The 20,009-nt window shown below is 43.5% G+C and overlaps 6 protein-coding genes across 10 annotated transcripts; 3 read left to right on the top strand and 3 right to left on the bottom strand.

Annotated features, from left to right (window-relative positions):
• The first annotated feature begins 154 nt into the window (after positions 1 to 154).
• On the top strand, positions 155 to 2,197 carry LOC106603622 (rhomboid domain-containing protein 2). Its single transcript, XM_014197510.2, has 4 exons — positions 155 to 362; positions 578 to 1,175; positions 1,393 to 1,540; positions 1,788 to 2,197. The coding sequence occupies exons 2-4, from the start codon at positions 980 to 982 to the stop codon at positions 2,041 to 2,043; spliced, it is 600 nt and encodes a 199-aa protein (XP_014052985.2). The 5' UTR covers positions 155 to 362; positions 578 to 979; the 3' UTR covers positions 2,044 to 2,197.
• Positions 2,198 to 4,304: 2,107 nt separating this feature from the next.
• LOC106603432 (uncharacterized) lies at positions 4,305 to 7,867 on the bottom strand. 2 transcript variants are annotated; one of them, XM_045717194.1, is made up of 10 exons: positions 7,755 to 7,867; positions 7,483 to 7,544; positions 7,337 to 7,411; positions 7,158 to 7,196; positions 6,948 to 7,022; positions 6,515 to 6,619; positions 6,288 to 6,431; positions 5,075 to 5,575; positions 4,574 to 4,859; positions 4,305 to 4,441 (listed from the first exon to the last, which is right to left on the bottom strand). In XM_045717194.1, exons 2-9 carry the CDS (start codon positions 7,534 to 7,536, stop codon positions 4,620 to 4,622), a joined length of 1,233 nt encoding a protein of 410 aa, XP_045573150.1. In that variant the 5' UTR covers positions 7,537 to 7,544; positions 7,755 to 7,867; the 3' UTR covers positions 4,305 to 4,441; positions 4,574 to 4,619. The 2 variants fall into 2 exon arrangements, with proteins under 2 accessions (XP_045573150.1, XP_045573151.1); XM_045717195.1 differs by lacking the exon at positions 7,483 to 7,544.
• Positions 7,868 to 8,989: 1,122 nt separating this feature from the next.
• On the top strand, positions 8,990 to 10,468 carry LOC123742487 (rhomboid domain-containing protein 2-like). The gene is made up of 3 exons (XM_045717214.1): positions 8,990 to 9,464; positions 9,682 to 9,829; positions 10,077 to 10,468. Exons 1-3 carry the CDS (start codon positions 9,269 to 9,271, stop codon positions 10,330 to 10,332), a joined length of 600 nt encoding a protein of 199 aa, XP_045573170.1. The 5' UTR covers positions 8,990 to 9,268; the 3' UTR covers positions 10,333 to 10,468.
• A 1,856-nt stretch (positions 10,469 to 12,324) lies between these two features.
• On the bottom strand, positions 12,325 to 13,678 carry LOC123742483 (uncharacterized). The gene is made up of 4 exons (XM_045717202.1): positions 13,390 to 13,678; positions 12,890 to 13,174; positions 12,621 to 12,757; positions 12,325 to 12,456 (listed from the first exon to the last, which is right to left on the bottom strand). The coding sequence occupies exons 1-4, from the start codon at positions 13,600 to 13,602 to the stop codon at positions 12,411 to 12,413; spliced, it is 681 nt and encodes a 226-aa protein (XP_045573158.1). The 5' UTR covers positions 13,603 to 13,678; the 3' UTR covers positions 12,325 to 12,410.
• LOC123742486 (uncharacterized) lies at positions 13,678 to 16,521 on the bottom strand. 4 transcript variants are annotated; one of them, XM_045717210.1, is made up of 8 exons: positions 16,069 to 16,521; positions 15,797 to 15,854; positions 15,651 to 15,725; positions 15,472 to 15,510; positions 15,262 to 15,336; positions 14,829 to 14,933; positions 14,602 to 14,745; positions 13,678 to 13,889 (listed from the first exon to the last, which is right to left on the bottom strand). In XM_045717210.1, exons 2-8 carry the CDS (start codon positions 15,848 to 15,850, stop codon positions 13,707 to 13,709), a joined length of 675 nt encoding a protein of 224 aa, XP_045573166.1. In that variant the 5' UTR covers positions 15,851 to 15,854; positions 16,069 to 16,521; the 3' UTR covers positions 13,678 to 13,706. The 4 variants fall into 4 exon arrangements, with proteins under 4 accessions (XP_045573166.1, XP_045573165.1, XP_045573168.1 ...); XM_045717209.1 differs by having other exon boundaries at positions 15,797 to 15,858; positions 16,069 to 16,520; XM_045717211.1 differs by lacking the exon at positions 13,678 to 13,889 and adding an exon at positions 14,045 to 14,518 and having other exon boundaries at positions 15,797 to 15,858; positions 16,069 to 16,516.
• Positions 16,522 to 17,645: 1,124 nt separating this feature from the next.
• On the top strand, positions 17,646 to 18,834 carry LOC123742489 (rhomboid domain-containing protein 2-like). Its single transcript, XM_045717216.1, has 3 exons — positions 17,646 to 17,780; positions 17,998 to 18,145; positions 18,391 to 18,834. The coding sequence occupies exons 1-3, from the start codon at positions 17,681 to 17,683 to the stop codon at positions 18,599 to 18,601; spliced, it is 459 nt and encodes a 152-aa protein (XP_045573172.1). The 5' UTR covers positions 17,646 to 17,680; the 3' UTR covers positions 18,602 to 18,834.
• Positions 18,835 to 20,009: the final 1,175 nt, after the last annotated feature.

The raw sequence follows: 20,009 nt of genomic DNA, 5'->3' as shown, positions 1-20,009 counted from the left end.
ACCAAAAAGCGTATTTTTGTTTTCATACATTTTTACGATATAGCCAATTTGTACTTTGTGGCTGTGTTATCTAGTGGGAATCTCTAGCTGGCTAGTTATCTACCCTCTGGCGTTCCGCAATATTGGAGAAAAAGTTGATTGATAATCCAAGTACTATTTTGAAAAATATGCACTGGGCATCAAAATGATCTCCCGAATAGTTTTAAAAGATGTGGTTCAGAGGTTCAAGAGTTTTACTCCTGAGTTACGGCTGGGATTGTTTCTGTCATAGTATAATTTGTTTACTGTCACTAACGTTACATATTTCGGTTTATCAGAGGATGTCTTCAGTCTTGGAACGACAGTTTTTGGCAATGGTCATGGTATGTTAGCAAGGAGGGGCTGAGTGAATCAACAATCATATGCTCGGTAGCTACTTTGATTGGGAGTGTTGTAACGTTAGCTAGCGTGCTAAAACGTATAGCTAATGTAACAGACGGTGCCAGTAGACTACAGCAGCAAGCTACAACACATCACGCCATGTTTATGTCTGTCAACCCTATCATTTATGTTTTAATCCTTTCCTCTTCCTTTGCAGTGCACAAGCTCAATAAGGTTCCGGAGTGGCGCAGCGGTCTGAGGCACTGCATCTTAGTGCAAAAGAGGCGTCACTACAGACCCTGTTTCGAATCCAGGTTGTATCACATCTGGCTGTGATTCGGAGTCCCATAGGGCAGTGCACAATTGGGCCTGCATCGCCAGGGTAGGCCGTCATTGTAAATAAGAATTTGTTCTTAACTGACTTGTCTAGTTAAATGAAAAATATAGAATGACATACTCCTTCCACCACAAGACAGTGACCCAGCTACTCCTCAGTAATGGGGTTCTGGGGTGACATTGAGAAGAGTGTGGGCACCACTGTTTGGTTTCTGCTTCTCTCTATCAGCACAGGGGTGTTATACTGGGTCTGCTACTGTTTGGTGCATCTGCCCAGAACCAGATGGAGGGGTTCATGCCAGTATCCCTCTCCCTTATGTATATGGCCACAGTGCACTCCCGTATGGTTAAGGGCTTTCTTTTCGGGGTCACTGTACCCATGTTAGCCCTGCCCTGGCTGTTTCTGTTCATCACAACACTTTTGGTCCCACACACTGTCTTCCTTTGCAATGTCATGGCCATCATCGCAGGGGGGATCTGTATCCTTACTCCAACCTCATTGTGGTTCAAAAGAAATGTGATACGCTCCTCTGCAGTATGTCACAGCTTTATAAGTGTGCTTAGTAGTGTAGTTAAGTGCTAATAGGTTATAGGTGTTGTATATGAGTCCTGCTGCTAAATATGATGTTATTTTTGTTTAGAAAAATCTTGCATCACTGCTTCACACATTCTCCTTAACTTGCACTGGTGAAACAGACGGAAAGGGCTGGCTCTCACTTCTGGACATGTCCGATGCCAGGGCATCAGTGCTGGACAAGAAGATGCCTTTCAGGCTGCTGAGGAACATTGATGTCCTGTATGTCCCTGCATCAATAGAGGCGAGAAGGAAGACAGTCCACCCACCGTGAGTACTGAGAAAGCACCAGACCCATCATTTATCAGACAAGACAAGAGGTCATTAAATAACAATTGCTGTGTGCAAGCCAGAGCACATGATGTACTACAGTATAATGAGGTGCAGTTATAATAGATGATCCTCAGCTGTAATTGAATACTGTACAGTAGGCACCTAGTGGTCCCCCATGATTAGATAGAGAATCACTGGTATATTTAAGCTCTCTGAAATCTGTCCACGTTCTCATTGATTGCAGAATCATTCCAACCCCAGGCTCCTACCCAGTCCAAGCCTACGCTCCAGTGTCTTCTACCTCCAACCTACAGGCTACCGAGACCACACCAAAGACATTTGAAGGCTGGGCCCACTCCTACTATACACAGGGGAGCCCTGTTCAGGTCTCAGGTTATTACGGACACAACCATGGATATGGCCTCAAGCTTTGGGCCAAGTTACGGACATGGTCACAAACATGGACACAGCTGCAGCCACAGCCAAGGTCATGGACATAGTCACGAACACAGCTTTGGCCATGGACTCAGTCATGGACATGCATCTGCCTCTCAAACCAGCAGTCACTGGGCTCCAGTGGCTCAACATCCACATTCTCAACATTCCCACCTCAGTCCATTGTCTGTGTCTGTCAGTGCCCCAGGGGCGGAAATCCCGGGGGGGGGGGACGGGGATTTGTCCCCCCCAATATATCACTGTAAACATAACTATGTAATTTACATAATATTAATAATGCGCAATGAAAGCAATTGTGCTGATTATAGACACCTAATAGTGCGTTTTTAAGTTTCAAAAGATTGCGACCCCCCACCCTTTGCCTCACAATGGTTTGATCCACTGCCAGTTCCTTAGTTGGCAAGGTAACAGAGGGTTCGTGTCCACTGTCTGAAAAGCACTCAATGCACGTAACTGACGGGAGATTCATCCAGTCAATCGTGCCATAGCAATGTTTTGTTTTATGTTGGCAGGGTTCACACACACACTAGCTGAATTTGCAGAGCTAGCGCGCAAATATTAACTATTAAGCTAGCTAGTACCTATTCCATTTATGTGGCGTCGTCAAAGATGGAATCTTTGCTATCGTCAATTTATTCCAAGATCAGCATGCAGATGATGTAAGTTAGTGCTTCAAAGTCCCTGTGATAAGGTTAGCGATAAACTGAAGTCCAAACTGAACAGAACTACACTCTCTTCTACCATTGTCTTAAATATATTTAATGGTCTCGTTGCAAAAGCTAAATTGTCGCAAAGGGAACTTTTATTTATTTTATTTCACCTTTATTTAACCCGGGTAGCAAAGATTATAGCAAACACCACTGAAACGGAATTGGTGCTCCCTAGCTTTGCAAATTCAGCTATTGTTGGAAGCCAGCCAATATGAAACAAACTATTAAAATTACAAAAGGTTGCAGCATATGTTGTGTAAATGGTGAACTCATACAGCTGTCAACTCTTGTCATTTTAATCCGTTTCACATTTGCTAGCTACCTTTTAGATCGAAGCCCAAATAGAATGATAGAAGATAAGATGATAGAAGCCCATCTCCTACTGTAAATAACCTACACGCTGTGTGTGTGTGTAGCCAGCCAGCCAGGTAGAAAAATGGCAGAAAAATAAAAAAGACGGACATCAGAGTATTTTTCAGTACACCAAAACGCAAAGTAAGAACCCTAGTAGCCTAATATCTCAAAGACTAGTTGATAAAATGTTCATAAGAAAGAAATCAAATTCTAATGGAAATGTTTCACAATGATGTCATTAGGCAGAGCAGGCAACAGATGGCACACAGACAGCAGAGTTGGGGACAGATATGCAGGGACAGATATGCAGAGACAGGGAGTCTCAGGTAAGTTTGTTGAGTCTTTGTCTGGCAACATTATGAAAGGTTCTCCATTTTTTTAACTTGTAAAATAGGAACATAATTGGAAAATGCCATGGATGCCCCAACTCTTAACTTTAACAAATCTTAGTTCAGTCACCAGTTTAAGGCAATGGTATTGCTGTTGTGATTAGTTGTGTAGTTTTGGGTACCGGTAGTTAGGAGTACGGCAAACACCTTATTTCTTTGGTTCCTCAATATACATTTACCATATTACAATGTAGGCTATGTGTTACAGCACTACTTTTGGTGTCCCCCTCAGGATTTGCTCTTGAGAAAATTTCATGTAATTGTCCCCTCCAAAGTTGATATCAGATTTTCGCCCCTGCAGTGCCCCCCAGAGTTTCACAGCAAACATGCCGGAGTCACTGCCAGAATCTGTGACGGTTCATCCAGGAGCACCTGTGTCTTCACTGACAGATTGATGACTTCAATCAGTAACACCAAAACTCGCTATAGCTCGATTGAAATTCAAAGGCAATGTTCTCGAAGACTGGAAATTACCTTTACATTTCAAGCGCGCTATTTTCAGCAATCACAATCCTTGTAAAAACGTCAACTCATGGTATAACTAATAACGTTTTTTACATTTTATTATGTCAGTGTGGTTATAAGCCGCTATAGCTCTGAAGTTCGAGTGTGTGTGTGTGTGTGTGTTGTAGTAGTAGGCCATTATTTCTTCGAACATCTCAGTTTGGGCAGCAGCCACTGGAGAAACCTGTCAATCAAACACAACAGGAGAATAAATAGTAGTTTGCCATTAAACATCAGATCGCTGCTCTTCCTCTGCTACCGCATTCAATTTCTATAATTCTCTACATCATTCTATTTCTATAAATCTCTAAAATGCCCTTGTTATGTTGCCCTCTTCTATTTCCTCACCTCTTCCTCAGACTCTTCTTTTCCTCTTTCTTGTCCTCCTTACTTTCTCCAACATTTTCCACCTGCTGCATCTTGCTGGCCTTCTCTTTCTTCACTTGCTTTTTTCCCTTGCTCTTTTTCCTTTTGACCTTCCCTTCCTAAATATTTTTGACAAGGAGATAAAGTAATATAAGCATATGGCTATTTTCTACTCTTGAGCTATGATATCTAGAGGTATGATATACTGTAGAAGGACATATGGCCAATATTCCCTTCCTGTTTCCTCTCACCTGTGGGGTCACTCCTGACATTTTCTGGAGCAGCTTCCTGCCGTTCTCACTCAGGTTGGTGATTGGGGCCAGGCGAGGGCTGCGGTGGTATGGTAAGTACTCCACAGCAGGCAAAGCAACAATGACAGAGACGGGGCTTGGAGGTGTCGGAGGCTTTGGGACATCCTTTTGGGAGGGACGGGCCACAGCAGAGGGCAGGGCCCGTGAGGGCTTCAGCCAGGGTCCGGGGTCCTGAGGTCACAAGAGGAGAGAGGCCAGACACAGGACCAGAGACTTTCCCTGGGCTCTGTAAGACCAGAAACAACAAACAAACTGTCAGGACAGTGCTATGTCATACACAATCAGTAGATATACTGTAAGACTAATCTATAAATACATTAGATACATGACTACACGCAATAAGTAAGATTAATTTACAAAGCTCTGGACATAGTTCTTTTTTTCAGGCTTGAGGAGCCTGTTCTCAGCTATTCTGGTCTGCATTTCTGCCATGCTCTCTACCATTTTGGCCATCTCTCCAGTGCATTTCTTGAAGGCCACTTTCAACCTTTCCAAGTCATTCAGCCAAGTGTCCAGGTTTACTGCCTCAAGATCACGTTCACTGCAGTTTCTCTTCATCACTTGGATCAGTGCCCTCACCTCTTCGCCCATCCTCCCTTTGTCTTCCCTATTCACATCTTCATCCCTCAGTCTTTCCTCCTTCCTCCTCCCCATCCACTTCTCAATCCAGGCTCTGAAGCATCCCTCATTCTTCTGCCTCTCTTGGTTGACGTCCTGACCGTCATTGACCTTCTTCAGGCCTTCCTCCAGGTCGAGCTCTATGGAGGCCAGTTTTTTTTTAATCCTCCTCAGGCTCTCCTTGTTGGTGTTGGTCCACTGTGTCTTCTTGTCCTGCTGCTCCTTGCAGGGCCGGACAGTAGGGACCAACTCCGTCAGGCGTGATGCCTTCTTCAGGGCACTCACAGAGGCAGGGAGAAGGATGTTGGGCTTGGCCACAATAATCTGTACAGACATAGGGTCAAACCATTGAGATGTAACACACACTAGTGATGCATTAACTCATAAGCAGCAGTCCCGCGGTTATATCCACAGGGCGGCAGGTTTAGGGTCATGAAATATTATGTGGGTGGCGGTCGGGTTGAATAAAAAGAAAACAATACATGAAAAAAATCCATAAATATATCATTCTTGTGTAATTTATATCTATAGGCTATTTAGCATTTGTGCATAAACCTAAGCTGTGGGACATAACTTGGCGCATGCCAAATAGACTAGACACCAATCACCAAACACTTTTGGGAAAGGGCAGAAAAAGTTATTGTTGATCCACTGACGCAAAAAGGACAATGTCAGAGTTTAATTCAATAAGAGGAAAGCTACGAAATGGAAAGTTGAAAATAAAGAAGGGATGGCCAGAAAAGTAATGTATATAGTCGGGCGGTTGCGGATGGGTTATTAGCAATTGCGGGTGGGTTTGGTTGAACAAACAGCTGACCTGCGCACCACTAACACACAAACACACAAATGTAAGAGAATACCAGTCGAGGGTCCTTCAGTGAAGCCCCTTTTCTCTGTGGTTCCTTTGAAGGCCCAGGACTGTCCTCAGCAGAGGCATCATTGCCATTATCACACTGTGTGTCAGAGAGCTAGTTGGTCATAGTCCATTCTCCACATTCAGTCAAAGAGTTACTCAAATACATGGTGCAGAACATACCAGAAAGTCTGATTCATCCAAGGAGTGGAGAGACAGATTGTCGTCCTCTACCATATCCCTCACTTCAAACTTTGTCACCTTTCCATCCTCCTCATCCTTCACTATCAGCGGTGGTGTCCTCCTTTCATGATCCTCATCATCAGACTGTGTATCAGAGTCAATTAGTCTGAGACTATTCTCTTTACAGTCATATCACTCAACACATCTATGGTGTACAACTCTCTTACCTCAGATTCACAGTCAGTGAAGGAGTAGATAGAGATGTCATCAGAGTTGGAGGATGAGATGACCCCATCATAATTTCTCTCCATCAGCCGAGTCACCCTTCCAGACTGAGGAGACAGACAAAGGCATGTACTTAGGGCAGCCATAAAATACACTGGCATTGACTGCCAAGAAAATGTAGAATATTTAGGCAATCCAACATAGTTGTACAAGTAGTGAGTAATTCATGGGTCATTGAAAATGCAAGTGTATTGAAATGCAATAAATGCAACTCCCATAACATTAGGGATGGGACTAAAGACCTTCCACACTGTAGGATTCTTTAGCATTTCCAATGAATGATTGTCAATTCAACCAAGCCAACCAAAATGGCCATATGAATCAACAGATTGATCTATCTGTTGTGTCTCTATGGGAACAGCAGAGATGTCTGACCTGGCTGAGAGGCTCTGGATTGATGTCCCGTCCATCCCCAGATGTCTGTTCCTGCCCACAGCTCTCAATGATTGGCTGTGAACAGTAAAGAAAAAATTTAACACTCTTTTGCTCATTTTGGCCTTGGAAATAACTTGGAAATAAATGATGTAGCCATCAATAAATCATTTAAGTAGCTACTGTTATGTGATTGATTTGAATGTGACTTACAGGCCTTTTGTGGATCTGAGGGGTCTGCGCTGAAGTAGACTGTCAAGACAGCATTCAATTTCAAATGAGTTTAGATGGGGAGGGATATCTGCAGTTGCTTTTATTGTGATAACTGCAGTTTGTACATGGAGCATAAGTAAGGTTTATGTGTAATTGTTTTCAGGTCGGATTTGACTTACAGGCCTTGGTCTTCTGTGCACCTTACCGGTTGGCCACATCACAGAATCAGGGGTGTTCACCCTCACTGGATTCAACTGTCAACACAACACTCCATTTAAAATGTGATGACAAAGACAGAACACAAACTAAATAAATTGGTATTTACCACATAAGGGCGGCGCCTTAAAGCTCTTTTGATTCTCTCATCACTACGGTCCATCTTGCTTTCTGAGGGATACATTTTCATCAACTGATTGGCACAAAACATATCCTAACACACACACACACACAGACAAATGGCACGCCATTCCCTATATAGTGCACTTATTTTGATCTGAGCCCACTGGGGATAGGTCAAAAGTAGTACACTACAGGGTGCCATTTGGGACCTCTCCAAAGAATGTAAAAGCCTACCAGACATTCTAAACGCCAAATCACCTTGTGCAGTGCGAACGGGTCTAACCAACCGTTTCCAATCGTAGTATTCTCTGCACAGCGTCAGCTAGGGCAGACTATGCGGCAAAAGATTACCTGAAACAACCTGATTGAAAAAGAGATTGTACTGATGATATATATCAAAGCTGAACACAGTTTATGTAGCGAATTGATGCTTGGTGACGTCACAAAAGGTCTCCGCGCATAATACGTCACAAGAAAGTCGTGTATGGGACCGGACTGGTGGCATCTTCCCCCTGGTTGTAACTTATAACTGTCAAATCAAATCTATGTAGCTATCTATCTAACTCAAATGTCTGTTGAGGACTCTTTGATAATCACATTTGAGGCACATGTCAGCAGGTGGCAGTGTCTTCAAATGCAGTAGTTGATGATCTGTGCAACAGTTGAGCAACTTGAAGTTGTACATTTTTTGGGGGCTAGCAAGCTTGCCTGCCTATTTCTACAATTAATCTTCTTATAATCGCATTTTAAACCTAACCACACTGCTAATCTAATGGCCCAACCTTAAATTAAGACCAAAAAGCGTATTTTTGTTTTCATACATTTTTACGATATAGCCAATTTGTACTTTGTGGCTGTGTTATCTAGTGGGAATCTCTAGCTGGCTAGTTATCTACCCTCTGGCGTTCCGCAATATTGGAGAAAAAGTTGATTGATAATCCAAGTACTAGTTTGAAAAATATGCACTGGGCATCAAAATGATCTCCCGAATAGTTTTAAAAGATGTGGTTCAGAGGTTCAAGAGTTTTACTCCTGAGTTACGGCTGGGATTGTTTCTGTCATAGTATAATTTGTTTACTGTCACTAACGTTACATATTTCGGTTTATCAGAGGATGTCTTCAGTCTTGGAACGACAGTTTTTGGCAATGGTCATGGTATGTTAGCAAGGAGGGGCTGAGTGAATCAACAATCATATGCTCGGTAGCTACTTTGATTGGGAGTGTTGTAACGTTAGCTAGCGTGCTAAAACGTATAGCTAATGTAACAGACGGTGCCAGTAGACTACAGCAGCAAGCTACAACACATCACGCCATGTTTATGTCTGTCAACCCTATCATTTATGTTTTAATCCTTTCCTCTTCCTTTGCAGTGCACAAGCTCAACAAGGTTCCGGAGTGGCGCAGCGGTCTGAGGCACTGCATCTTAGTGCAAAAGAGGCGTCACTACAGACCCTGTTTCGAATCCAGGTTGTATCACATCCGGCTGTGATTCGGAGTCCCATAGGGCAGTGCACAATTGGGCCTGCATCGCCAGGGTAGGCCGTCATTGTAAATAAGAATTTGTTCTTAACTGACTTGTCTAGTTAAATGAAAAATATAGAATGACATACTCCTTCCACCACAAGACAGTGACCCAGCTACTCCTCAGTAATGGGGTTCTGGGGTGACATTGAGAAGAGTGTGGGCACCACTGTTTGGTTTCTGCTTCTCTCTATCAGCACAGGGGTGTTATACTGGGTCTGCTACTGTTTGGTGCATCTGCCCAGAACCAGATGGAGGGGTTCATGCCAGTATCCCTCTCCCTTATGTATATGGCCACAGTGCACTCCCGTATGGTTAAGGGCTTTCTTTTCGGGGTCACTGTACCCATGTTAGCCCTGCCCTGGCTGTTTCTGTTCATCACAACACTTTTGGTCCCACACACTGTCTTCCTTTGCAATGTCATGGCCATCATCGCAGGGGGGATCTGTATCCTTACTCCAACCTCATTGTGGTTCAAAAGAAATGTGATACGCTCCTCTGCAGTATGTCACAGCTTTATAAGTGTGCTTAGTAGTGTAGTTAAGTGCTAATAGGTTATAGGTGTTGTATATGAGTCCTGCTGCTAAATATGATGTTATTTTTGTTTAGAAAAATCTTGCATCACTGCTTCACACATTCTCCTTAACTTGCACTGGTGAAACAGACGGAAAGGGCTGGCTCTCACTTCTGGACATGTCCGATGCCAGGGCATCAGTGCTGGACAAGAAGATGCCTTTCAGGCTGCTGAGGAACATTGATGTCCTGTATGTCCCTGCATCAATAGAGGCGAGAAGGAAGACAGTCCACCCACCGTGAGTACTGAGAAAGCACCAGACCCATCATTTATCAGACAAGACAAGAGGTCATTAAATAACAATTGCTGTGTGCAAGCCAGAGCACATGATGTACTACAGTATAATGAGGTGCAGTTATAATAGATGATCCTCAGCTGTAATTGAATACTGTACAGTAGGCACCTAGTGGTCCCCCATGATTAGATAGAGAATCACTGGTATATTTAAGCTCTCTGAAATCTGTCCACGTTCTCATTGATTGCAGAATCATTCCAACCCCAGGCTCCTACCCAGTCCAAGCCTACGCACCAGTGTCTTCTACCTCCAACCTACAGGCTACCGAGACCACACCAAAGACATTTGAAGGCTGGGCCCACTCCTACTATACACAGGGGAGCCCTGTTCAGGTCTCAGGTTATTACGGACACAACCATGGATATGGCCTCAAGCTTTGGGCCAAGTTACGGACATGGTCACAAACATGGACACAGCTGCAGCCACAGCCAAGGTCATGGACATAGTCACGAACACAGCTTTGGCCATGGACTCAGTCATGGACATGCATCTGCCTCTCAAACCAGCAGTCACTGGGCTCCAGTGGCTCAACATCCACATTCTCAACATTCCCACCTCAGTCCATTGTCTGTGTCTGTCAGTGCCACAGGGGCGGAAATCCCGGGGGGAGGGGGGGACACGACCCCCCCATCCTGGGAAAAATATGATTTGTCCCCCCCAATATATCACTGTAAAACATAACTATGTAATTTACATAATATTAATAATGGGCAATGAAAGCAATTGTGCTGATTATAGACACCTAATAGTGCGTTTTTAAGTTTCAAAAGATTGCGACCCCCCACCCTTTGCCTCACAATGGTTTGATCCACTGCCAGTTCCTTAGTTGGCAAGGTAACAGAGGGTTCGTGTCCACTGTCTGAAAAGCACTCAATGCACGTAACTGACGGGAGATTCATCCAGTCAATCGTGCCATAGCAATGTTTTGTTTTATGTTGGCAGGGTTCACACACACACTAGCTGAATTTGCAGAGCTAGCGCGCAAATATTAACTATTAAGCTAGCTAGTACCTATTCCATTTATGTGGCGTCGTCAAAGATGGAATCTTTGCTATCGTCAATTTATTCCAAGATCAGCATGCAGATGATGTAAGTTAGTGCTTCAAAGTCCCTGTGATAAGGTTAGCGATAAACTGAAGTCCAAACTGAACAGAACTACACTCTCTTCTACCATTGTCTTAAATATATTTAATGGTCTCGTTGCAAAAGCTAAATTGTCGCAAAGGGAACTTTTATTTATTTTATTTCACCTTTATTTAACCCGGGTAGCAAAGATTATAGCAAACACCACTGAAACGGAATTGGTGCTCCCTAGCTTTGCAAATTCAGCTATTGTTGGAAGCCAGCCAATATGAAACAAACTATTAAAATTACAAAAGGTTGCAGCATATGTTGTGTAAATGGTGAACTCATACAGCTGTCAACTCTTGTCATTTTAATCCGTTTCACATTTGCTAGCTACCTTTTAGATCGAAGCCCAAATAGAATGATAGAAGATAAGATGATAGAAGCCCATCTCCTACTGTAAATAACCTACACGCTGTGTGTGTGTGTAGCCAGCCAGCCAGGTAGAAAAATGGCAGAAAAATAAAAAGACGGACATCAGAGTATTTTTCAGTACACCAAAACGCAAAGTAAGAACCCTAGTAGCCTAATATCTCAAAGACTAGTTGATAAAATGTTCATAAGAAAGAAATCAAATTCTAATGGAAATGTTTCACAATGATGTCATTAGGCAGAGCAGGCAACAGATGGCACACAGACAGCAGAGTTGGGGACAGATATGCAGGGACAGACTGGCAGAGACAGGGAGTCTCAGGTAAGTTTGTTGAGTCTTTGTTTGGCAACATTATGAAAGGTTCTCCATTTTTTTTACTTGTAAAATAGGAACATAATTGGAAAATGCCATGGATGCCCCCACTCTCAACTTTAACAAATCTTAGTTCAGTCACCAGTTTAAGGCAATGGTATTGCTGTTGTGATTAGTTGTGTAGTTTTGGGTACCGGTAGTTAGGAGTACGGCAAACACCTTATTTCTTTGGTTCCTCAATATACATTTACCATATTACAATGTAGGCTATGTGTTACAGCACTACTTTTGGTGTCCCCCTCAGGATTTGCTCTTGAGAAAATTTCATGTAATTGTCCCCTCCAAAGTTGATATCAGATTTTCGCCCCTGCAGTGCCCCCCAGAGTTTCACAGCAAACATGCCGGAGTCACTGCCAGAATCTGTGACGGTTCATCCAGGAGCACCTGTGTCTTCACTGACAGATTGATGACTTCAATCAGTAACACCAAAACTCGCTATAGCTCGATTGAAATTCAAAGGCAATGTTCTCGAAGACTGGAAATTACCTTTACATTTCAAGCGCGCTATTTTCAGCAATCACAATCCTTGTAAAAACGTCAACTCATGGTATAACTAATAACGTTTTTTACATTTTATTATGTCAGTGTGGTTATAAGCCGCTATAGCTCTGAAGTTCGAGTGTGTGTGTGTGTGTGTGTTGTAGTAGTAGGCCATTATTTCTTCGAACATCTCAGTTTGGGCAGCAGCCACTGGAGAAACCTGTCAATCAAACACAACAGGAGAATAAATAGTAGTTTGCCATTAAACATCAGATCGCTGCTCTTCCTCTGCTACCGCATTCAATTTCTATAATTCTCTACATCATTCTATTTCTATAAATCTCTAAAATGCCCTTGTTATGTTGCCCTCTTCTATTTCCTCACCTCTTCCTCAGACTCTTCTTTTCCTCTTTCTTGTCCTCCTTACTTTCTCCAACATTTTCCACCTGCTGCATCTTGCTGGCCTTCTCTTTCTTCACTTGCTTTTTTCCCTTGCTCTTTTTCCTTTTGACCTTCCCTTCCTAAATATTTTTGACAAGGAGATAAAGTAATATAAGCATATGGCTATTTTCTACTCTTGAGCTATGATATCTAGAGGTATGATATACTGTAGAAGGACATATGGCCAATATTCCCTTCCTGTTTCCTCTCACCTGTGGGGTCACTCCTGACATTTTCTGGAGCAGCTTCCTGCCGTTCTCACTCAGGTTGGTGATTGGGGCCAGGCGAGGGCTGCGGTGGTATGGTAAGTACTCCACAGCAGGCAAAGCAACAATGACAGAGACGGGGCTTGGAGGTGTCGGAGGCTTTGGGACATCCTTTTGGGAGGGACGGGCCACAGCAGAGGGCAGGGCCCGTAGGGCTTCAGCCAGGGTCCGGGGTCCTGAGGTCACAAGAGGAGAGAGGCCAGACACAGGACCAGAGACTTTCCCTGGGCTCTGTAAGACCAGAAACAACAAACAAACTGTCAGGACAGTGCTATGTCATACACAATCAGTAGATATACTGTAAGACTAATCTATAAATACATTAGATACATGACTACACGCAATAAGTAAGATTAATTTACAAAGCTCTGGACATAGTTCTTTTTTTCAGGCTTGAGGAGCCTGTTCTCAGCTATTCTGGTCTGCATTTCTGCCATGCTCTCTACCATTTTGGCCATCTCTCCAGTGCATTTCTTGAAGGCCACTTTCAACCTTTCCAAGTCATTCAGCCAAGTGTCCAGGTTTACTGCCTCAAGATCACGTTCACTGCAGTTTCTCTTCATCACTTGGATCAGTGCCCTCACCTCTTCGCCCATCCTCCCTTTGTCTTCCCTATTCACATCTTCATCCCTCAGTCTTTCCTCCTTCCTCCTCCCCATCCACTTCTCAATCCAGGCTCTGAAGCATCCCTCATTCTTCTGCCTCTCTTGGTTGACGTCCTGACCGTCATTGACCTTCTTCAGGCCTTCCTCCAGGTCGAGCTCTATGGAGGCCAGTTTTTTTTTATCCTCCTCAGGCTCTCCTTGTTGGTGTTGGTCCACTGTGTCTTCTTGTCCTGCTGCTCCTTGCAGGGCCGGACAGTAGGGACCAACTCCGTCAGGCGTGATGCCTTCTTCAGGGCACTCACAGAGGCAGGGAGAAGGATGTTGGGCTTGGCCACAATAATCTGTACAGACATAGGGTCAAACCATTGAGATGTAACACACACTAGTGATGCATTAACTCATAAGCAGCAGTCCCGCGGTTATATCCACAGGGCGGCAGGTTTAGGGTCATGAAATATTATGTGGGTGGCGGTCGGGTTGAATAAAAAGAAAACAATACATGAAAAAAATCCATAAATATATCATTCTTGTGTAATTTATATCTATAGGCTATTTAGCATTTGTGCATAAACCTAAGCTGTGGGACATAACTTGGCGCATGCCAAATAGACTAGACACCAATCACCAAACACTTTTGGGAAAGGGCAGAAAAAGTTATTGTTGATCCACTGACGCAAAAAGGACAATGTCAGAGTTTAATTCAATAAGAGGAAAGCTACGAAATGGAAAGTTGAAAATAAAGAAGGGATGGCCAGAAAAGTAATGTATATAGTCGGGCGGTTGCGGATGGGTTATTAGCAATTGCGGGTGGGTTTGGTTGAACAAACAGCTGACCTGCGCACCACTAACACACAAACACACAAATGTAAGAGAATACCAGTCGAGGGTCCTTCAGTGAAGCCCCTTTTCTCTGTGGTTCCTTTGAAGGCCCAGGACTGTCCTCAGCAGAGGCATCATTGCCATTATCACACTGTGTGTCAGAGAGCTAGTTGGTCATAGTCCATTCTCCACATTCAGTCAAAGAGTTACTCAAATACATGGTGCAGAACATACCAGAAAGTCTGATTCATCCAAGGAGTGGAGAGACAGATTGTCGTCCTCTACCATATCCCTCACTTCAAACTTTGTCACCTTTCCATCCTCCTCATCCTTCACTATCAGCGGTGGTGTCCTCCTTTCATGATCCTCATCATCAGACTGTGTATCAGAGTCAATTAGTCTGAGACTATTCTCTTTACAGTCATATCACTCAACACATCTATGGTGTACAACTCTCTTACCTCAGATTCACAGTCAGTGAAGGAGTAGATAGAGATGTCATCAGAGTTGGAGGATGAGATGACCCCATCATAATTTCTCTCCATCAGCCGAGTCACCCTTCCAGACTGAGGAGACAGACAAAGGCATGTACTTAGGGCAGCCATAAAATACACTGGCATTGACTGCCAAGAAAATGTAGAATATTTAGGCAATCCAACATAGTTGTACAAGTAGTGAGTAATTCATGGGTCATTGAAAATGCAAGTGTATTGAAATGCAATAAATGCAACTCCCATAACATTAGGGATGGGACTAAAGACCTTCCACACTGTAGGATTCTTTAGCATTTCCAATGAATGATTGTCAATTCAACCAAGCCAACCAAAATGGCCATATGAATCAACAGGTTGATCTATCTGTTGTGTCTCTATGGGAACAGCAGAGATGTCTGACCTGGCTGAGAGGCTCTGGATTGATGTCCCGTCCATCCCCAGATGTCTGTTCCTGCCCACAGCTCTCAATGATTGGCTGTGAACAGTAAAGAAAGAATGTAACACTCTTTTGCTCATTTTGGCCTTGGAAATAACTTGGAAATAAATGATGTAGCCATCAATAAATCATTTAAGTAGCTACTGTTATGTGATTGATTTGAATGTGACTTACAGGCCTTTTGTGGATCTGAGGGGTCTGCGCTGAAGTAGACTGTCAAGACAGCATTCAATTTCAAATGAGTTTAGATGGGGAGGGATATCTGCAGTTGCTTTTATTGTGATAACTGCAGTTTGTACATGGAGCATAAGTAAGGTTTATGTGTAATTGTTTTCAGGTCGGATTTGACTTACAGGCCTTGGTCTTCTGTGCACCTTACCGGTTGGCCACATCACAGAATCAGGGGTGTTCACCCTCACTGGATTCAACTGTCAACACAACACTCCATTTAAAATGTGATGACAAAGACAGAACACAAACTAAATAAATTGGTATTTACCACATAAGGGCAGCGCCTTAAAGCTCTTTTGATTCTCTCATCACTACGGTCCATCTTGCTTTCTGAGGGATACATTTTCATCAACTGATTGGCACAAAACATATCCTAACACACACACACACACAGACAAATGGCACGCCATTCCCTATATAGTGCACTTATTTTGATCTGAGCCCACTGGGGATAGGTCAAAAGTAGTACACTACAGGGTGCCATTTGGGACCTCTCCAAAGAATGTAAAAGCCTACCAGACATTCTAAACGCCAAATCACCTTGTGCAGTGCGAACGGGTCTAACCAACCGTTTCCAATCGTAGTATTCTCTGCACAGCGTCAGCTAGGGCAGACTATGCGGCAAAAGATTACCTGAAACAACCTGATTGAAAAAAGAGATTGTACTGATGATATATATCAAAGCTGAACACAGTTTATGTAGCGAATTGATGCTTGGTGACGTCACAAAAGGTCTCCGCGCATAATACGTCACAAGAAAGTCGTGTATGGGACCGGACTGGTGGCATCTTCCCCCTGGTTGTAACTTATAACTGTCAAATCAAATCTATGTAGCTATCTATCTAACTCAAATGTCTGTTGAGGACTCTTTGATAATCACATTTGAGGCACATGTCAGCAGGTGGCAGTGTCTTCAAATGCAGTAGTTGATGATCTGTGCAACAGTTGAGCAACTTGAAGTTGTACATTTTTTGGGGGCTAGCAAGCTTGCCTGCCTATTTCTACAATTCATCTTCTTATAATCGCATTTTAAACCTAACCACACTGCTAATCTAATGGCCCAACCTTAAATTAAGACCAAAAAGCGTATTTTTGTTTTCATACATTTTTACGATATAGCCAATTTGTACTTTGTGGCTGTGTTATCTAGTGGGAATCTCTAGCTGGCTAGTTATCTACCCTCTGGCGTTCCGCAATATTGGAGAAAAAGTTGATTGATAATCCAAGTACTAGTTTGAAAAATATGCACTGGGCATCAAAATGATCTCCCGAATAGTTTTAAAAGATGTGGTTCAGAGGTTCAAGAGTTTTACTCCTGAGTTACGGCTGGGATTGTTTCTGTCATAGTATAATTTGTTTACTGTCACTAACGTTACATATTTCGGTTTATCAGAGGATGTCTTCAGTCTTGGAACGACAGTTTTTGGCAATGGTCATGGTATGTTAGCAAGGAGGGGCTGAGTGAATCAACAATCATATGCTCGGTAGCTACTTTGATTGGGAGTGTTGTAACGTTAGCTAGCGTGCTAAAACGTATAGCTAATGTAACAGACGGTGCCAGTAGACTACAGCAGCAAGCTACAACACATCACGCCATGTTTATGTCTGTCAACCCTATCATTTAGGTTTTAATCCTTTCCTCTTCCTTTGCAGTGCACAAGCTCAATAAGGTTCCGGAGTGGCGCAGCGGTCTGAGGCACTGCATCTTAGTGCAAAAGAGGCGTCACTACAGACCCTGTTTCGAATCCAGGTTGTATCACATCTGGCTGTGATTCGGAGTCCCATAGGGCAGTGCACAATTGGGCCTGCATCGCCAGGGTAGGCCGTCATTGTAAATAAGAATTTGTTCTTAACTGACTTGTCTAGTTAAATGAAAAATATAGAATGACATACTCCTTCCACCACAAGACAGTGACCCAGCTACTCCTCAGTAATGGGGTTCTGGGGTGACATTGAGAAGAGTGTGGGCACCACTGTTTGGTTTCTGCTTCTCTCTATCAGCACAGGGGTGTTATACTGGGTCTGCTACTGTTTGGTGCATCTGCCCAGAACCAGATGGAGGGGTTCATGCCAGTATCCCTCTCCCTTATGTATATGGCCACAGTGCACTCCCCGTATGGTTAAGGGCTTTCTTTTCGGGGTCACTGTACCCATGTTAGCCCTGCCCTGGCTGTTTCTGTTCATCACAACACTTTTGGTCCCACACACTGTCTTCCTTTGCAATGTCATGGCCATCATCGCAGGGGGGATCTGTATCCTTACTCCAACCTCATTGTGGTTCAAAAGAAATGTGATACGCTCCTCTGCAGTATGTCACAGCTTTATAAGTGTGCTTAGTAGTGTAGTTAAGTGGTAATAGGTTATAGGTGTTGTATATGAGTCCTGCTGCTAAATATGATGTTATTTTTGTTTAGAAAAATCTTGCATCACTGCTTCACACATTCTCCTTAACTTGCACTGGTGAAACAGACGGAAAGGGCTGGCTCTCACTTCTGGACATGTCCGATGCCAGGGCATCAGTGCTGGACAAGAAGAAGCCTTTCAGGCTGCTGAGGAACATTGATGTCCTGTATGTCCCTGCATCAATAGAGGCGAGAAGGAAGACAGTCCACCCACCGTGAGTACTGAGAAAGCACCAGACCCATCATTTATCAGACAAGACAAGAGGTAATTAAATAACAATTGCTGTGTGCAAGCCAGAGCACATGATGTACTACAGTATAATGAGGTGGTTATAATAGATGATCCTCAGCTGTAATTGAATACTGTACAGTAGGCACCTAGTGGTCCCCCATGATTAGATAGAGAATCACTGGTATATTTAAGCTCTCTGAAATCTGTCCACGTTCTCATTGATTGCAGAATCATTCCAACCCCAGGCTCCTACCCAGTCCAAGCCTACGCTCCAGTGTCTTCTACCTCCAACCTACAGGCTACCGAGACCACACCAAAGACATTTGAAGGCTGGGCCCACTCCTACTATACACAGGGGAGCCCTGTTCAGGTCTCAGGTTATTACGGACACAACCATGGATATGGCCTCAAGCTTTGGGCCAAGTTACGGACATGGTGACAAACATGGACACAGCTGCAGCCACAGCCAAGGTCATGGACATAGTCACGAACACAGCTTTGGCCATGGACTCAGTCATGGACATGCATCTGCCTCTCAAACCAGCAGTCACTGGGCTCCAGTGGCTCAACATCCACATTCTCAACATTCCCACCTCAGTCCATTGTCTGTGTCTGTCAGTGCCCCAGGGGCGGAAATCCCGGGGGACGGGGGGGACACGACCCCCCCATCCTGGGAAAAATATGATTTGTCCCCCCCAATATATCACTGTAAAACATAACTATGTAATTTACATAATATTAATAATGCGCAATGAAAGCAATTGTGCTGATTATAGACACCTAATAGTGCGTTTTTAAGTTTCAAAAGATTGCGACCCCCCACCCTTTGCCTCACAATGGTTTGATCCACTGCCAGTTCCTTAGTTGGCAAGGTAACAGAGGGTTCGTGTCCACTGTCTGAAAAGCACTCAATGCACGTAACTGACGGGAGATTCATCCAGTCAATCGTGCCATAGCAATGTTTTGTTTTATGTTGGCAGGGTTCACACACACACTAGCTGAATTTGCAGAGCTAGCGCGCAAATATTAACTATTAAGCTAGCTAGTACCTATTCCATTTATGTGGCGTCGTCAAAGATGGAATCTTTGCTATCGTCAATTTATTCCAAGATCAGCATGCAGATGATGTAAGTTAGTGCTTCAAAGTCCCTGTGATAAGGTTAGCGATAAACTGAAGTCCAAACTGAACAGAACTACACTCTCTTCTACCATTGTCTTAAATATATTTAATGGTCTCGTTGCAAAAGCTAAATTGTCGCAAAGGGAACTTTTATTTATTTTATTTCACCTTTATTTAACCCGGGTAGCAAAGATTATAGCAAACACCACTGAAACGGAATTGGTGCTCCCTAGCTTTGCAAATTCAGCTATTGTTGGAAGCCAGCCAATATGAAACAAACTATTAAAATTACAAAAGGTTGCAGCATATGTTGTGTAAATGGTGAACTCATACAGCTGTCAACTCTTGTCATTTTAATCCGTTTCACATTTGCTAGCTACCTTTTAGATCGAAGCCCAAATAGAATGATAGAAGATAAGATGATAGAAGCCCATCTCCTACTGTAAATAACCTACACGCTGTGTGTGTGTGTAGCCAGCCAGCCAGGTAGAAAAATGGCAGAAAAATAAAAAAGACGGACATCAGAGTATTTTTCAGTACACCAAAACGCAAAGTAAGAACCCTAGTAGCCTAATATCTCAAAGACTAGTTGATAAAATGTTCATAAGAAAGAAATCAAATTCTAATGGAAATGTTTCACAATGATGTCATTAGGCAGAGCAGGCAACAGATGGCACACAGACAGCAGAGTTGGGGACAGATATGCAGGGACAGACTGGCAGAGACA

This window comes from Salmo salar, chromosome ssa04 (assembly GCF_905237065.1).
Source record: "Salmo salar chromosome ssa04, Ssal_v3.1, whole genome shotgun sequence".
Classification (NCBI taxonomy): Eukaryota; Metazoa; Chordata; class Actinopteri; order Salmoniformes; family Salmonidae; genus Salmo; species Salmo salar.
The sequence above is the reverse complement of the archived record's forward strand: the minus strand, read 5'-3'. Positions and strand labels throughout refer to the sequence as shown.